At 49.2% G+C, this 18,677-nt stretch overlaps 1 protein-coding gene across 1 annotated transcript in view; it reads right to left on the bottom strand.

The window, feature by feature from the left end:
• Window positions 1–125: 125 nt before the first annotated feature.
• The window catches only part of LOC125720364 (G protein-coupled receptor kinase 6-like), a 49,596-nt gene continuing 31,044 nt past the window's right edge, over window positions 126–18,677 (bottom strand). Inside the window, 12 exon segments of the mRNA XM_048995688.1 lie at window positions 126–3,764; window positions 4,274–4,405; window positions 5,698–5,835; window positions 6,287–6,424; window positions 9,080–9,288; window positions 9,990–10,079; window positions 10,387–10,424; window positions 11,034–11,224; window positions 13,530–13,670; window positions 13,804–13,867; window positions 14,149–14,219; window positions 14,221–14,242. Coding sequence (XP_048851645.1) covers window positions 3,711–3,764; window positions 4,274–4,405; window positions 5,698–5,835; window positions 6,287–6,424; window positions 9,080–9,288; window positions 9,990–10,079; window positions 10,387–10,424; window positions 11,034–11,224; window positions 13,530–13,670; window positions 13,804–13,867; window positions 14,149–14,219; window positions 14,221–14,242 — 1,288 coding nt within the window. The 3' untranslated portion in view covers window positions 126–3,710.

Raw genomic sequence — 18,677 nt, 5'->3', positions numbered from 1 at the left:
ACTGAAGGACTGGGTCTTCCTTTGTGCGAATAACAATGGAAGGTGTTCGTTAATGACCTTATATTATGTCAGAGTAGTATTTCTAAACACCCTCAGAACCCACAATAAAGACAGTGTGACCTGTGTACAAATGGCAGTGTTTTATTTCATAAATACAAATGTCAGATATGGTACAACACCCAGTGACAGAACTTGTACAAGAATTACATTGACTGCAGTGGTTGAAAGACATGACTGTACACCTACAAAATCGCTCACCGGGAATGAAATGAATAAAGGTGGCATCCGATATGCATGATATGTTGGCACTGCGATATAATTTACAAACAAGAAACCTGAAGATTACTACTAATACATGCTTGATTAGTAACATGTTTCTAAACAGGCATTAAAATGCACTTTAAATTATTTCCTTACCAGCAAACTTGGGGATGTAGCAGATTCGTCTCTCCAATAGGCCCATGGACCAGATAACAAAATATCCCATAATAATAATAAACTGGCACTGAGGTAAAGGTTTAACATGAAATTTCAGGTTTAACATGAAATATCAAATATGATGAAAGTGTCAATTTCACGTAATGCAAATTTCCTATTTCAATTTCTTAATAGAGATGGGAGGAACTTTTGTTGTCACATATTCCTGTTAGAAAGTTACAATCACTTGAGCCTCAATGGGCAAACAAAAGCAATCGCAGCCGGTCATTAGCATTTAGAAGAATTAATGTCACTCGTTCACATTTCCCTAAGACCAACTGACCACGAATATGCCTTAATGCCATCTTATGATAAAATCTACCACACAGCCCAATAGAGACACAAAACATGCCTGTAAAAGCCCCTTAATCTTTACCTTTACTCAGTAATGTACACGAATCACTTCTGCTGCCTGACGTGGTCAAGCCCGTTCTACGTAGCTGCATGTGTAAACATCAATTATGCTATTTAATCGTAGAACAATATTAAAAGCCCATATCATTTTCTGTGAGTGGTGTTTTGTGGACATTAGTCATATTACAGGTGTTTAAAACTTTTTCTTTTCCCGATCATGGCGTGCAAAAAAATAGATGTTTCATATAAAATGAGAACCCATGATTAAACCTTCAGAAAATTGTTCTAAAGTGGCGATGGGTACCCTTTTACAGAATGCCTCCAGAGTTTACTTTTGTTCCAAACTGAAAGCCCAGAATTTAAATGGAGTATATCAGAAACCCCATCAGATCGGTTTTAAGACCTGTAAAATGATTTGCGGTTCCTTCATTTCGAGCTGTTTTTGTTTTCCACGGTGGAAACAGTGGAAACCGTGGCAAATTCAAGACTTTCTCCTGTTTTGTGGACAATTCCTGAACACATCAAAGTTAAAATGCAGGGAATTAAACATTTTAAAATGTAACGGAATTAGACGTCGGCTTCACAGCATTAACAAGAGTCGGTAAAAGTCCACACGATAATGGCTGAGAGCAAGGAGTTCACACGTGGGGGACAACGAATGACTGCTGGAAACAGGATTAACGCCCACTCCAGCTTCGTGTGGAAAGCAATGTGAAATAAAACAGCAAATCCTGCAAATGCCCCCCTTCCGGTCACGTCCAAATGTCAACTTCTCTGCTGCACCAATTTGACGAAGTGCAGTTAAAACAACACGTTTCTGTGTCTTTACAGATAAGCAGAGTTTTTATTAATACATGTGCTGCGTGGGAATGGACAAGCAAATGGATTCAACGCGGCGATACTCCTCTGGCAGATTAACGGAAAGAGTATCATGATAATCAGAAACCTTCTCAGTTAACTGCGACTGTGGCTGTTGAACAAATTATAAATCAACGTACCCGGGCCAAGAGCCAAAGTAAATCATCTACCGCATCTACCCCTTGTAATAAGCCAGGGGTGTCGTTTATAATCATTGCGTCACGCAGAGGCAGAACGCAGAGCTTTGCATCTTAACAAGTACGATTTCGGCCTACTTGGACGGAAATGCAAAAGTGCGAGTTTAACGCTTAATGGAACGGCCGGATAATCTGAGCAAATTCAGTTTTCCATCATTTCGGATGAATCGGTGTTGCGTTTCTGTACAAATATGGTTTGTGTAAAGCATGGATTTGGAGGCAGCCAATGTATTTTACTTGGAAACTGTACAGAGTAAGTAACTGTACATGAATTGTGTGGACATGTAGGCTAGATGATGAACACATGCGAAGCACGTTTTTGGCGGGAAACTACAGACACGGCAGTCGTTTGCGCGCGTGCCTTAATGCGTGTGTGCAGTTACAATTAAAAACACATAATAATGCAAAATCCCGTCTAGCACTAAGCATATTTAATTATATTATATACATACAGACTTATTTGTCGTTTTCAAAAACCCCGTTCGAGGAGTTGTTCAAATATTATACTTCGCAGTGTACTTTTAAAAAAAGTAAAATACTGAAAATGGGTAAAGGCCAGCCATATATTTTATGATAGGCTTTGGCTCTACTGTAAGACAGTGGTCTGCTGTGAGTGTTTAGCGACATTTAACATAAGGTTCAGTTATTATCATTGCTTAAGGCATAGGTACACCCAAAGTTGCTCACTAAAATCAGCAGGGAATATTAGGCACCATGATATCAGGATTATACCCCTAATCTTAACACAACAGTTTGGAATGTTATTTATTTACCACTATGGATATCCATGAAACCGATCCAATACTACTCTCGGATTTAAAAGACTTTTGTTTGCTATTTTGTTTGCGACAAGCATTATTTAAACAGCTCACATCACAAAGCACAATTTCCAAAGAATGAAAGAAAAAAGGCCATAATAATTACTGCGTAATTATGTTTTTTTTTTATAAAAAAAAATAAATTAAAAAAATAATGCGAATGAACGAAATGGAGGAAATATGCATAATGGTCTTCTGCTGACCCCGTTTTCGTCTGAACGGAGAATAAAGAGTCGTGGTGGGACGGCGATCCGGTAGCGGCTGTTTTGTGTCTCTGACGACCCATGTGTATCTGGATGTTAAAGGGGGTTAAAGCAATGCAAGAGAAGTGTGCTTATCGGGTGCGAGCAAGGCTGCGAATCCCACTTGCAAATTTTCGTTTTACAGAGTGGTACGGGAAAATGCATTCATATTCATGAGAGAAGGTATCTGATTGGTCAGTGAATTGTCAAAAGCATCCACTGGCCAATCAAGTAGCATCGTTCGTGAATATAAATGAGCTTTCCCAAATCACCCTGTAAAACTAAAATTCGCATCCCCGCTAGTCCCCCACCATCCGTGATGGTAGGAGCGGCCCAACTCAGGTCGTAGTAAACCTTTCCGTACGTGCCGCCTTTATAGGATTCGCAGCTGACAGTGTGGTGCATTAATGTTATGTGTTGTCCAAAAAAACATGAAAAAATGGGAACATAAGACATAAATCCCTATGCTACTGCAAAGAATAAGACAGATACCATACTGTGCTTTGAAAACAATAATTAAATACACATTTTCATACTAATTCCAAAGGAAAAAACATTATGTATGCATTCAAGTGGTACTTATATGGCTTTTTATACAGTACAACCTTTAGTGAAAATATACATCTAGACATAATTCAAGTACAAATGTACAAAATCTTTAAACTCATACTTTTTTCTTTAATTATAATACACTTTTGATACAATTCATAAATACAGTAAAACATTCATTTTGTTAAGATTGCGATCTTTTGGCAGACAGTGGTTTAAAGTCTGGAGGGTTCCTCATCCTCGTCACTGTAGCCACTCTTAAAGCAGACCTGGAAACAGGGAACAGGTAGTTACTTGTCCCCCAGAGAGGCGAAGACCTTCCTCCGTGGCCTGTCAGCTGTCAGAGCAGACACTAGGGGGCGCCAGAGCCTGAGGAAAACTAAGACCTAGAAATATTTATCCTCACGTGCCCATATACGTGAGACTAAAGGACTATGAATTTTAGAGTCTAATGTAAAGGTTACGGTTACGTCTGACACTTTTATCCAAAGTAACTTACAATTTAATCGATTTAAACTCCTTTTATTGGAGCAGTTCAGGTTAAGACGTTTGCTCAGTGGCCCCAAAACTCTTGCCTGGAGAACTTTCGATATTTAGGGTGGCGGACGTCCAATCAATCAGACACTGTCTGTTGTAGCTGAATGTTTCTGCCACCTCATTACGGCTCTGTTACCAGTGTGTTTTCGGAGTCGCGGCCACCGACAGTCTGGGAGCTCAACATCTGAACTAGTGAGGAGTCCCGTGACTAAAGGGTCTCAGGTTTCCTTCCGGAACTTGCCTGTCTCCCAAAGAGCCTGTAGAAGAGGCCTCTCTTAGGTGGGGGGTTTGGTCGGTTCACGTCGAGGTCCGGACACAGGACGCCGTCTGTCTCGAAAATGTTTATCTCCTTGAAACACTCCATCTCGATCATCTGCCAAGAGGAGAGCCAATCCAGTGATTTTACTGCTTGTCTGACGTCTTTTCTGCATTGCTCAGGACCAGTGTTGGGGACGAGAAAGGGGAAAGTTACGCAGACCATTGCTCCCTTGAAAAAGGCTGGCTTCAACTTCAGCACAAGGTGACAGGCAACTTACTATACAGCAGAGCATCTTAAACCCTCATATAGGGATCAAAGTTCAAATCAATGCACAACAAAGAGGTCAACTTCTACATATAGAAAATGACGTTTAAGCTCACGTTAAATGAGGCTCAGCAAATCGGCCATGAACCAATCGGATTGTAAAGGAGGTGGGTCATAGCAACTAGAGGAGGCGGGGCCAAAACATCTGATTGGTTGGTCCTGCCTCTTCTAGTAGCTTGGACTAACATTTTCTACAATCTTATTGGTTATCTCTCTGAACGCATCATTTATCGTTCTACCCTCAGAACATTTTTGTGTAAGTAAAACTCCAACAAGCCATCAAACCCTTTAACTCTCAACCAAACTGACATACAGGACAATGACAGATGAACATGTTGAAGAACCTTCGCTGATCTCAGTGGAACAAAAGCAGAGTAAACTGTTACATGTTATTGTCGCAAAGAGAACAGAGAGGCTGAGATAAATACAATCAAAAATCCCCCCCACTTTCAGACATGTATAGATCTCACATTCATCCCTGTCTACTGAAAAGACGAATTACCTAAAAAGTCCAGGGCTCTAAGTTACTTGGCCCAGTCCTCAAACCATGTAGATATCTACGTTATGTTCATATTTTGTGTTTCACACGTGTTACATGCCTCTCCCCGTTATTCAAATTCAAAAACTTTATTTGTCCCTGTGGGGAAATTTAAAATGCAGTTATAATGCAGATTTTAGAAGCAGTGTGTTCTCCCCACTAGTTGACAGTATTTCTTTAAATCAGGGACCCGGCCAAAGACACACTGCAGATGTTTACAGGACGACGAACAACCGCCGGTTGGCCGGAAGTCCACTGACTGCATTCTGCAGGCTCAGCTGTGTTAGCACCTTCAGAACACGAGATACGTCACCTTTGAACAAAGGCTTTCCATGTGACAGGAAATGACCCCAGACAGCCTAAGCTTATTCCCGTCTGATTAGTAAAATTAGATATGCATTTTACATTTTTTTTCAGCTTCATTGGTAGCTACATGGATATTATTAAACTGCGCTGGTTTTCCAAACAGCGGTGTAAGAGCGTGCTACTTTTTACACTGTTATCCATTTAGCTTCTACTATATTTCAGTTTGCCGATGCAGTACCTCGTTCTGCCAGGGGATGGAGACACTTCCTGTGACAAACTTGTGGTAGAAGTCGTCGTCTGTGGGGTCCAGGTTCACCCCTTTGACAGTGGAGAACTGCTCGATGTCCAGCACATCTTTGCAGTAGACCGCACGAGGCTGAGGGAGAGACAAGGCGGTCTTCAGGAGATATAACCCGGGGATTGTCGGTGTCGTAGCTGCACCGTGGGATTGGTGCGCCAGGGCAAGCAGTAGGCAGAGACCCCGGGCTCACAGCTGACCGACACAGAGTTTCTATACCTCGCACAAAGCGCCTATATGCGCTGTCAAATTAAAAGCCCTCAGATTACAGCAACAGTACAATTGCGACGTCAAATTAAAAGCCCTCAGATTACAGCAACAGTACAATTGCGACGTCAAATTAAAAGCCCTCAGATTACAGCAACATTGCAATTATGGCCCCCTGTGTGTGTGTTTATGAGGGATCAGCTAGGAGAGGGAGCTGTTTTGGGGGTCGGCGTCCCTTTTTTATTTTTTTTTAAACAATTTCATCACACGCATAATAAAGGGACGATCTTTCCTCTGGAGATCCCAAGACGAGGATGCTTACGTCGGGGCTGAAGGGCGGATCCAGCATGTTGGCCTCCAGCCTCTTGAAGTTGATGTTCCGGAAGATGGCGTGTTGCTTCACCTCTGCCGCGCCTCGGCCCTGGCAGCCCAACCGCTCCTTGGGGTCTTTTGCCAGCAGCTGTGGGGCAAGGCGGGTGGTGCGGATGCCCAGAAGGATGGTTAGGGGGTTCGGCAAGCCGTACTGCCCGCACTTCAGCGATCCCCAGCACACCCAAGACCATCAGGCCCTTTAATGTATAGCGCTGCATAAGAACGTACTTTAATCTTTACCATACGTAGGTACATGAACACCACTTTATACATGCGATCCGCGGATGGTACGCTGTTACCCGCCCGCGAATACAGAAGGACTCCTGTATGCACTTTTCCTATGAGTAATACACGTTTCTGACAATTTTTAGTGGGCATAAGGTATATGTGTTTTGTGGGAGGTGGGTATGCACCGTGTACCCCCCTATACCCACCACAACATCTCTGATTTACGGTAAAAAAAAAACACAGCTCTGCATCCCGCTGGGTACGGACTCCATCTTCGGTGCCTCCTCCCTGCCTACCACCATTAAAGAAACCTGAGATTAATGCTTGTTACGTTATTCGAAAAAAAGTTTTGCTGGCAAGCTACAAAACAGCACATACTTTCATAAAACGTGCATAAATATAAGGCAGACGTTAGTAAAGTCTCTTTTCATGGTTGGGGAGGAGAATTCCTTACATTAAATAAGTGGCTGGGCTGTAATATCCATATAAAGGAAACGTAAGTAAGTGTAGCAGTACGTCAGAGGGCTGCTAGTATGTGACCCAATCGGGGAAGCATGTGACCTTGTGGGGGGGAGGGAATCCCTGGGGGTGTAGGGGTGAAGCCGATGAATGTCATGGATCTGAGTGCTTGGTGATAAGCAGAGGACACTTAAGCACTTCAGCACCATGCACAACCCTTATGCTCACTGCAGAGCTGGTAACAGCAAACAACTCAAGGTGTGACGAGAAGCGATGGGGGAAAATCGGCTTCCAAAGCGTTGGCGGGTGAGATCATCAAGCAACGCATCATTGGCTGGTCTAAATGACCGATTCTGATTGGTTACTCAACTCCCTTTAGGATAAAACAAGCAGTGACTACAGGTAATGTCACCCACAGTGGGTGTCTAACCTTGATTTCCATGATCAGTAGTGATATTTTTAGATGACATCATACCATCTCCTTCCAGCATCTGGAAAGCAATTTGAGGAATCCCAGTCCTCAATCGCAGTCACACAACATCTGACACAAACAATGGTATCCATTATGAGTAAAATGACAAGGGTCACGTCTTACCCTGTCCTCGAGCTCCTCTGCTTGTTCAAACATTAGTCTATTATAAGACACAGCTGATATCCATCTCTAAGTGAGGCTTGATATACAAAGCTCCACTTCATCCCACGAGAACCTTCAACTGCTCCACATCAGAGGTCAGAATGTTCCACTCTGGCCTTACGGGCCAAGCCCGTCGATATTTCACTTTGCCTTGGATGACCACCGTATCTTGGGGGACGAGTTTTAATTTAGCTTAGCATGTTCTCATGCTGCGTTCTCACGTCGCTGTCCTAGCGACAGAACACATCGCCGTCGGGGTGTCGTCTGCTCTCCTGCAGTGTTGAGGATCCTTACAATCGGCCTATGGGAGACGCTGGAGACGCTGCTTGTCTTACAGGCAATCGTTTCCTTTTTTACTTCAACTCAGTGTTAAATCCCTGCTTGACAAATGACTCTAAACCATCCATCCATCCATTTTCCAAACCGCTTATCCTACTGGGTCGCGGGGGGTGCGGAGCCTATCCCAGAAGCAATGGGCACGAGGCAGGGAACAACCCAGGACAGGGGGCCAGCCCATCGCAGGGCACACTCACACACCATTCACTCACACATGCACACCTACGGGCGATTTAGCAACTCCAATTAGCCTCAGCATGTCTTTGGACTGTGGGGGGAAACCGGAGTACCCGGAGGAAACCCCACGACGACATGGGGAGAACATGCAAACTCCACACACATGTGACCCAGGCGGAGACTCGAACCCGGGTCCCAGAGGTGTGAGGAACTAACCACTACACCACCATGCCACCCCGACTCTAAAACCAGGGATAGACAATCCTGATCCTGGAGTGCTGGTGTCCACCAGGTTTTCCATCCTACCTGATGAGTTACTATCTGCCTGAGATCAGGTGCCATTCATCAGAGACCAGGCAGGATTGAAAATCAAGGAAATGGCATTTCGAGATCAGGGTGACCTAACCCTACTCCAGACTAATGCAAAATCACACAGCATTCATTTGGGGATGCACATCAGTCAGTGGCACCTTTGAAACACTATAACTCATTCATTTTTCTGCATCCTTACGAACAGGTGGATTTATATCTTTCTGGCACCAGAAACTATGTATCTTCTGGATGCCCATCCTTTGATATGATCATAGGCCAAGCTGTCATGATACAGTAGCTGGTCCATCATCGATATTTTCAGTGGGTCGGGTTCAGATCGAGATACAGTCTGAATTCTGAAGAGGAACTACTGTGACTGGGAACACATCCCCATCCATTTTACAATTAGGTTGCCAGCAGGTTGTTAAGGCCATATTATGCCAAGGCCAGCAGGTCATGTGACGCTAAGGCCAGCAGGCCATGTGACGCTAAAGCCAGTAGGTCACATGAGTTCACAATGAAAATCCAAAAGCTTGACTGGGCTGGAAGATGGCTTCAGTGACTCAGGAAGTCTAGGAGAGGAGCTGGAATGCTCACCTGCCGGCAGATATCCTTCGCTTCTTCGGAGAACTTCTCAGAGTACTCCTCCTGGTCCTCACGCACCCGCCGGTCCACCTCCTCGCGCTTGACGCGCTCCTTGCGCCGGCGGAAAGGCGACTGGCCCTGGATCATCTCAAAGATCAGGCAGCCCAGGCCCCACCAGTCCGGGCTGAAGGTGTAGCTCTCGTTCTGGATCACCTCAGGAGCTGCCGGGTCGAGACGGAGCCCCGGATCAGGACCTCTCCAACTGGCCATACATACTGTAGCAGGAGGCTTATAACCTATGCCACTTACAGCGGCTCGCACATTCGACCAAAGTACCAGAGGTGGAAAGTTCAGATTCAGTAAGTAAAACAATCAGACCAACCAGTTGAGCGTACAGAGTCACAGATACAAAGTACCCAACTGGATGGTTGAAACAAAATCTTGGTCTGGATTTGCACTTTCTGAGCCTGAACTTTTCTCTTCTGGAAAGTAAAATAGTTGCTGCAGGAAAGTACTGTACTCTATGGCAGTGTGACCATCTCCCAGTCTCATTTTCAGACCTAAAAGTCAGTGTGATTATCCCGAAATGTCCATTTTGATGTATAACCTGTCGGGTGGAACACAACCGAAGTCGGGGGACAATCTGCATTAAGTGACACCGTAGATTGTGTCACAAACCACCCCACCAACCCCATTTAGCTTGGCAGGATCGTCACAGGCAACAGCTAAATTATGTCGAGCCCATTCCCAGACCCACAGCTAGGGGGCAGCGACAGGGACAGCTGGAACTCACCCAGCTCGGAAAGAGAACGGACACCCCAGCTGTCAGTGAGGGACACATGGGGGTCAGAACAACAAAGGGTGGGTGCAGAGGAGAAGCAGGAAGCCCCCCGCCCCCCCCCCCCACCAGCCTGACGCTTACCCATGTAGCCCACCGTGCCGACTCGCCCACGTATCGTCTCCCCCTCCGGGATCTGGACCGCCAGCCCCAAATCAGAGATTCGGATGTGACCTGGGAGGAAAGAGTGATGACAGATGGATTAAACGGCACAATCGGAGACCCCTCTTCTAGGTTTATAAAGAAAATACTCTCAAAGCCATACTTTATCTGCAGGAACCGGTCGAACTGACATTTAACGCTCACCAATAAGCCTGGGAATTTACCTCTGAAAGGTTGGGTGTCTTTAGCGGCAAAATGAAATGGAATCATATTTTGTAGAGAAATTAATAAAAAGAAGTCAGGCAGCTTTGCGACAAACCGCAGCGGTTTGGGTAGAACTGACTGTCAGATTAACCAAGAAAAATAAAAAAATACTTACCGCGGTCGTCTAAAAGGATGTTTTCAGGCTTCAAGTCCCTAAAATAAAGGAAAAACAAGAAAAACCATGTTTATATTTTTGCTTATTAATTAAATGACCATTTGGTTTGCAAAATCCGGAAAAGGATACCATACTGTAAAGGAGGGGAAGATTATGGCGATTTCAAGGGCCCCTGAGTGACAGAGGCCCATAATTGGATTGGATTGGGGTGGGAGCCCAATATGATATGCTGAGGGGCCCCAAAATCTCTCAGTCATCCAGCTGCAAGTGTCCACTAGGGGCACTGTTATATGATATCACAATTATGCTTATTTTGTGACACAGGTCATTGTACATGTACATGTTAATCAGGGGTTCTGGGCTTTCAAAAGTGCAGCGTGTCAGAGAGCCTGGAGCTTATTACCAGAGGTGGAAAGTTCAGGTTCAGAAAGTATAAATCTAGACCAAGGTTTTGTCTTAACCAAGAAGTTGGTTTAAACTGGTTGGTTTAAACAAAACGTTGGCCTGGATTTGTACTTGTTGGACCTGAACTTTCCGCCTCTGCTTATCACAGGGAAGGCAGTGAATAGGATGCCTGCGGCTGTGGTTTCCTTATTTATGGGGCATAATGACAGAGAGCCGGGGGCAGGGGGGAGGGTGGGGGGCACCTGTAAACAATCCTCTCCCGGTGCAGGTCCTCCAGGCCGCAGCAGATCTCGGCGGCGTAGAAAATGGCGCGCTGCTCATCGAAGCCCGAGTTGCCCATGTTGTAGATGTGGAACTTGAGGTCGCCTCCATTCATGATGGTGAGGACCAGGCAAAGGGCGTCCTTGGTCTCGTAGGCGTACGCTAGGCTGACCTGTAGGGGGCGGAAGTGTGTCAGCACCCCCCAAGAAGTGGCACCCCCCCCCCCCCCCCCCGCCATCCTGCTGCCGGGCTGTTAGGGGGCTCTTTTAACTGCCGCAAGATAGAAATCAGAAGTTTAAAAAAAAATCTGAAGTCCAGCCAGGCCCCAAACAAATCTTTGACAGGAAAAACACGTTCTTTAATCTAGGAAGTGATTTCTGCCTGCGTCTCACACACGCTATGAATCTTCATTAACACAGAGAGCCTGTTATTCTCCTGGAAAGCTTCTAATTAAAAGGAACGCAGGGTATGTCCGGCCTAAACAGTCCGGATGGGGAGGAATATACACAAGGCGTCAGAGACTGGAGAATCAAGCCTGGGATAGGCACTGCCAAGAAAAGTTACCCTGGGTGGGGACCTCACCTCCCAAGGGGCTGTGGGAGATCTCCAGAGTGCTACCGGGGGTAGAAAGATTCCCTACTGGCCTGAGAACTGATCATATGAAAAAAATAAAGCACCAGGGGAAAGCAGTCGATACAGACAAACACGTGCTCACACGCACACACGCGTCAGCGACTGACGGCTTTGCATACCCGTAAGGCAGGATTGTTAGCCAGAAATTATGGTTTTGGTTTTGGTTGACAGTGCCCCCTAGGGGACGGGGTGTGTGTGTGCGGTATGTGGCCCGGTGTCCTCCTCGCCAAGATGGTACTGGGTCACCCAGGATTCAAGGACATCTGTCACGCATGGGATAAGTGTTCCTTAAAGCAGGGGTCGCTTCACGAGGTCTTGGCGTCAGTGCCTGGGGCAGCTCACCAACACACCTGACCCGACCCGTTTAAGACATGGGGAGTATCGATCGCTCTGATCCCCGGGCAGGGGTGCGTAGAGCAGCGTGTGACTGCCCCCCTCCCCGAATGGGATCCCGATGGGGACCACTACAAAAAAGGTGGGAAGGCTACGTTCTGGAGCGTTCTGTGCTGAAACACTTGCCTGTTATTAATAGAGGAAAGAGAGGCAGGCAGACGGCTGCTGGCACAGCTGCGGGCCGTTAATGCGGCCCGTCTAATGCCAACTGCCTCCAGGGAATCGGCAAACACAGCAGAAAGTACATCAGAACCGTATAACCTGCGGAGGTGGACATTCCAGGTCCAGAAAGTAAAAATCCAGACCAAGATTTTTTTCCAACCTACAAGCTGCATATGAAGAGTCACAGTCACAGAGTAACTCAACTGGATGGTTGGAACAAAAACATGGCCTGGATTTTTACTTTCTGAGCCTGAAACGTCCACCTATGAACACCTCACATAAGAGCTAACATTAATGAGACATTTTCTTATGTCTCTGCAGCAAGTGCAGTTTAGGAAAGACCCCACCAATAGGAGGCGCTGTAACCCTAGACACAGTTGCTGCCACTTCATAATTCCATAATTCATTGTGACGTCTCGCAGCAGGCGCAACGGGAGAGGTAGCGGGGCGGGGGGGGGGGGGGGGGTGACCTGCGGGTTTACTTCAGAGAACTTGCCTTCTGTTGTTAGTGTTTGGTCAAGGTTGCTAGGCAACGGAGCCCCTGCCAAAGGCAAGGTGGTGCCCGAAGGAGAACCGGGCCGTGCAGAGTGGGGGGGGGGGCGCAAGCAACAGGCGGTTGAATATGTGTTACGGGAGAGAGGGCTGCACTGTTAGTTCAGGAAGTGCCAGAGGACCGTGAAGACAGCGGATTCCACCAGGGGGCGTGTCCCCCAAAAGCTGCCGGGACCTCATTCCACGCTGGGGGGGTGCAGGTGTAAGGGGTGACCTCCTGCCAAATGGCATTAATAATGGACAGGAGGTGTGTGGGGTGAAGTGAGACGTTTGATGACAGCCTTTCAAACAGCATAATTTCAATGTTAACACAAACAAGGCTGGTGCGTGTCACTCCCTGTCACTCCCTGTCACTCCCTTTCACTCCCTGTCACTCCCTTTCACTCCCTGTCACTCTCCACATCTAAAAAAGCACGGACCTCACTGCGGGAAAAGTTTGCCAGTCCTGTCGACTGAAAATACCAAAACAGGTGGGATTTCACGGCAAGTCGGTCTGGACAGATCAGGAGGTGCCTCCTTGGATCTATGGATCTAGCAACCATCGGCAAGCAACTCTGAGACCTGATGAGTTTTTGGTAGTTTGGTAGTTTTTCTACTCCGTCTGTAGTTCCCAGACCGGGGTACGACGCCTTACTGTGCCGGGAAGACCTGTACCTCCAGTCTCTTTAGGCAAAGTGGGAGGCAGATACAGGACAAACCCACACACCCAAGTGGCGACGAACACAATGGGCACCTACCACAAAGCTGCTGTTGACTTTCTCTAAAATGCGCTTCTCGTTCAGTGCCATGGCTTCCCCTTTCCGCTTCTTCACTCTCTTCTTCTCCAGCTTTTTGCAGGCGTACATCTTGCCCGTGGCTCGTACCTGGCAGGCACAGACCTGCGAATGGCACGAGCCGGCGTCAGGGCACTGGGGGGGGGCGCATGGGGGAACCGCATGGATGCGCACTAGATGTGTAAAATCGGCCGATATCACGCCGACAGGAAGCTGCCAGCACCAGGCAGTGACTTACCTCCCCAAAGCCACCCTTTCCTAAGACTCTGTAATGTCTGAAGGTATTTTTGGTTACGGGTTGCCTGCAAAATAAACGATTCAATTACTACAGGTCACAGAGGAGAGTGGAAAAAAAACATTAATTGGCCTCCTGGTGCATGTTTGAATTCACTTTAACAGGCAATGTGTATAAATGGATGATGAAGTCTTTCATTAATTCCAGTAATTCATAATGTTTGCTACTGTTGTCCCACAGATACATAGCAGATATAGCTGTTTTTTTTTTACCCATAAGTCATATCAATTTGCTGTATATTATCTCCTATGAAAACTACCCTAAAGATCTATATACTTTGTGCCCCACCTTTCCAGCCACTTCCACTGCAAAAACCGAGAGAAGTACATCGTTTCTTGGTAGGCGGTGAACGGGGCCCCCACTCAGATACTCGCGGACGATCCTGGGAGAGAAAAAAATAACCGGGTGGGTGGGGGGTACGAGTTAGTGGACGAGAGAGAAAACAGGAGGACGCTTTCACGGGTCGGGGAAAGCCTCTCACTGGCGCCACAGAGTCGTGTAGCGCGGTGCCTGGTACTCCTCAGCCTCCCCGTGTGCCCTGTGATAACCTCACCCGCCCCATTCCAAAATAAATGCCCCACCCCCCCCCCCAACAGGATAAAACAAAGTCGACGGCCATCAGGAGGGAGGGGCTATTGCCGGACAGTGGCCCCGCCTCCATCCCCACCGAGCAGGACCGGCACACATCTGGACCATATCAAAAAGGGTCATTCACCTATTCGAGCGAAAACATACGAAGGTGACTAGAGTAACAAACAATAGCAGGAAAGTGTCCGTATGGACCGGATCACCCCCGATGGCATGCAGCTGAACTGGGCCATCCCATGTGTCGGCACCCCCCTCCTCCCCTGATGAGACCCAGGCCCGTGAGAGGGGGCCAGTGACCGGGAGGGTTCCTGACACAGACGGGTTTCGTCATGGCGACCTCCCCGGCCGTTCGCAAGCATGTTTACAACCGGCAGCAGCTTAAGGGACCCACAAACGGCTCCAGCCCCGTGTATGTAAATCCGAGCCGCCCGCCACAGGCAAGGGGCCACAGGCGAGGGGCCACAGGTGAGGGGCCATAGGCAGCAAGGTGTGAGTCCCCTTGCATCTTTCAAGGATGTGGGCAGCTGAGTCCCCTGGGTTGGTGACCCAGCCCTGTCATTTCCGTTGAGTGAAAAGAGACCGCGAAAGAGAGGGGGGGGGGTGTAGCAGGTCCATGTCAATGCTGCTCCATGGGGCTCCATCCCCCCCACCCCTGTTTCCTGCTTCAACAGGTGGGACATCTCAAACACTGCCCCCCCAAATTCAGGATAATAAGCCGGTGCAGTTTAAAAGAAGCTTTAATCAGAAACAGGTTTGCCTGCAGTCAGCCGTGCAAAACAAATGGCAGGAATGGAAAACGGAACAGAACCGCTTAAGCTGGAATTCGGACCGGGCCTCACACGCACGGGTACCCCATGAAGGCTCTCGCTGAAAGTCCGGTCATGGCGCCCCCTACAGGCAAGTGGGAAAGATGCGACCGCCAGATCCCGGGCACACGCAACGAATGCCGCACGTTTTACCCGCCTGCCAGTGGGGGAGGGTGGGGGGGGGGAACTGTTGGCAGGTACTTCACAGGCGGATCTTTCAGGGGCGAGCTCGCCGTTTACGACACCCCCCCGCGCTTTGATGTTCGGGGCTGACGTCAAAAGCAACAGGCAACGAAAGGGCACGTCAGAGTGCCATCTGGCAGGCGGGCCGCGCGCTGGGCCTATGGTACCGGGCCTCCACGCCTGCTGGGGGCAGCGGGCCACAGAACAATGGCATAATCTAAACACGGGGGTAGGGGGGTTGTCCAGGCCTCGCTGTGGTAACGGGACGGACTAAACAATATGTCCTTTGTGAGATGGAAGGAAAAAAACAAATGAAGAAGCTAAGAGGGGTGCGGGTGCGGGGGGGGGGGGGGGGGGGGGGAGAATGACGTCGTTCCGTCCCGGCTGGAAAGTGCCACTCTGCCACCAGAGGGACGCCATCCCCATGCATGAATGACGCACACTGTGCTCTGAGCAGCGACCCAGGTGTACGGAGCCTGTCACGGGGGTGTACAGCCCTAGCACACATGCTAGCTGTTACAGCCTAGCCCCCCCCCCACCCCCCCCCGGTCCCATCCAGCCCTCGTCAGCCAGAAGCTTCCGTAAGACACGTCCTGTTCCCATAACACACCGAGACGTAAGCCTTGGTGGGAGCTAAAGCGCTGGAACGGACGAAAATAAGGAGGGCCACGCCTCATTGGCCGGCAGGTTAAAGCGAAACCTGAACGCTCGCCTCTGGTTGGCTGGGGCCCAAAGCAGCCCGCCCTCCAGCCGTGCGATGTATGGGGTGATGCATCTCGTAACGCTTTAATGGATGGATATGGTACCGGAAAGGAAACAAAAAATCTGATTCCACTCAAATTAAGCAGCGTAGGTCGTACACGTGCGAGGAAAGTCCCATCTAAGGAAATCAATGAATGCAGCTTAATGTCTGACTGACCATAAGATTTCTCTGGGGGGGGCCTCAGTGAACCATGGAAACCCCCCACAGGACCACCGCCGCCCAACCCATTTGTGAGGGGCATGCTGCAGAGAGCACGTTAATGAGGTCTGATGATGTTTATGGCTAAAATGTCCCACCTCAAAAATAAAAAAAAACACACAATTAATGGCCTTGGTCTGAATAATATCGGTCAGACTGACCATGAGCACCTAGGGAGGGAGGGCAGCCAGAACACGTCTCTCCACGTCAGCCGGACCATCTGCAATCTCGCTTACGGAGCTCGTTAAATATTTCATGAATGCGTGTATAATTGAGGCCTGCAGGGACAAATGTTTCCCGGAGAAAGCGGAGAGCTGGAAGATGTGGGACATGCATGGGGGGCTCCTTCCATTCTCCCCCCCCCCCCCCTCCCCATTCTATCAATCGATTCATTTTTTTTGGATCCCAGCTCGGGAGCGTGCAGTTGGCATGGTCTGGGGGTACAGAGGGGCGAAGGTGGAGGTTCGGAGAGGGAGGAGAGGAGGGAGAGACAAAGCAGGAGAACAGAGGTGATGGCTGGTGACAGCAAATTTACGTGGGGGGGGGGATACAGGAGAAATGATAGGACCCCAGACTACCCCAACCCCCCCCCTGAGGTGTTGGCTCAGGGTTGCATGATTCGGCCAGCAGGCATCAAAGCAGCTCAGATCTCTCACGGCAACCGCGGGGAGTGGAAGTCCGACGGGAATGCCGCAGAAATCCGTCTCTCTCCGGCGACAGCCACGGGCTCCCCCAAGACCAAACTGAGATGCTGGCATGTTCTCCGATAGACTTTCTCCCAAAGGTCCTCGGAGGGCCGGGTCTTGCCAGTTGGAACTTGTTTTTGGCTTTAAGTGGAGATGGGAACAACGTGACCAGTGGCGATGGCGCGGGCAGAGTAATGGGTTTCTGAACTGGTGGGTCATGACCCAAAAGTGGGCTACAGCACCATTTTCATTGGGTCGCGAAGTGTGTAGTGACTGTAGCCATGACCCCCACCACAACTGACAGCTTTTACTATCCCGCCCCGCATGATTTTATTGAATCGTGACCTAATGGCTGAGGAAAAATGTGGGTCCTGAGGCCGAGCCGGATCAGGTACACCCCCTGGGTCCCGAGGCCGAGCCGGATCAGGTACACCCCCTGGGTCCCCAGGCCGAGCCGGATCAGGTACACCCCCTGGGTCCCCAGGCCGAGCCGGATCAGGTACACCCCCCCCTCAGACGTCCGATGGCCGATTCAAGCGATGTCATTTGTTAATTTAAGCACAACTGACCTGCAGCAAGGTGAATGGATTCAGTCATAACTATACAACACCCCCCATTCGCCCCGCTCCTCACAGACAGCAGCAGCCGAAGCTAGCCAGGGGGGTGGGGGGCGCATAGCCAGCTAGCCTGAGGCTCACCCCCTAACTCCATTCATAACTTTTTGCTTCTTTGGGTGGGGGGGGGTATTACATCTGTTCCTTCAGAAGGGGGAAGCTCAATGGACACCATTGTTCACCATGGCTGGAATATAGTGGCAGGAGGGGGGGGGGGGGCACTGGCAATGTTACTTCAGGGCCAATGGGTGGGGTTGGGGGGCCACTGACCCGTTACCCGCCAGATACCTGCAGTACCTGCAGGAGGCGCCACACAAATGCGGGGTGAAGCCCTCAACGCAACACAGTACCAGGGCCAAGATCAAAGCAGCCTTTGCTTGGGCACCTGCAGCCAAAAGAAAGGGATGGACCCCATCCAGCAGACATGGGGACAGAGGGGGGTGTGAGGAGCAGGGCTGCCGTCCGGATGAGAAGCACAGAACCACGGCCTTTCAACCAGCCAAAGTCCAGAAGGTCCGTAATCTTAAAGGAGGGTCTACAGCTCTTGCTATGGCGCCCCATGGTGCCCACACGGGTCTTTCTATCTTGACGCATCACACATAGGAGCACAGAGACCGGTTCACGAACCACGGGCAGGAGCAGGCCCCCGGGGCAGGAGCAGGCCCCCGGGGCAGGAGCTGGCCCTCGGGGCAGGAGCAGGTCCTCGGGGCAGGAGCAGGCCCCCTGAGCAGAAGCAGGCCCTCGGGGCAGGAGCAGCCCCCCCAGGCAGAAGCAGGCCCCCGGGGCAGGAGCAGGTCCTCGGGGCAGGAGAAGGCCCTCGGGCTGAGCCCCGCTGTTGAGCTTGGAGAATTTAGCAAGGCCAATTTGGATGTTTATGTGTATAATTGATTGCATGCGGGGCGACAAGACTGTCGGGGGGACCTAAGGGGGGAAATGGAGGGACAGCGGGGGTCCCCTAGGAGGGTACTAGAGGGCCGAC

The sequence above is a fragment of the Brienomyrus brachyistius genome, chromosome 25, assembly GCF_023856365.1.
Source record: "Brienomyrus brachyistius isolate T26 chromosome 25, BBRACH_0.4, whole genome shotgun sequence".
In the NCBI taxonomy this organism is placed as follows: domain Eukaryota; kingdom Metazoa; phylum Chordata; class Actinopteri; order Osteoglossiformes; family Mormyridae; genus Brienomyrus; species Brienomyrus brachyistius.
Note: the sequence above shows the minus strand (reverse complement) of the source record. Positions and strands in the feature narration are given on the sequence as shown.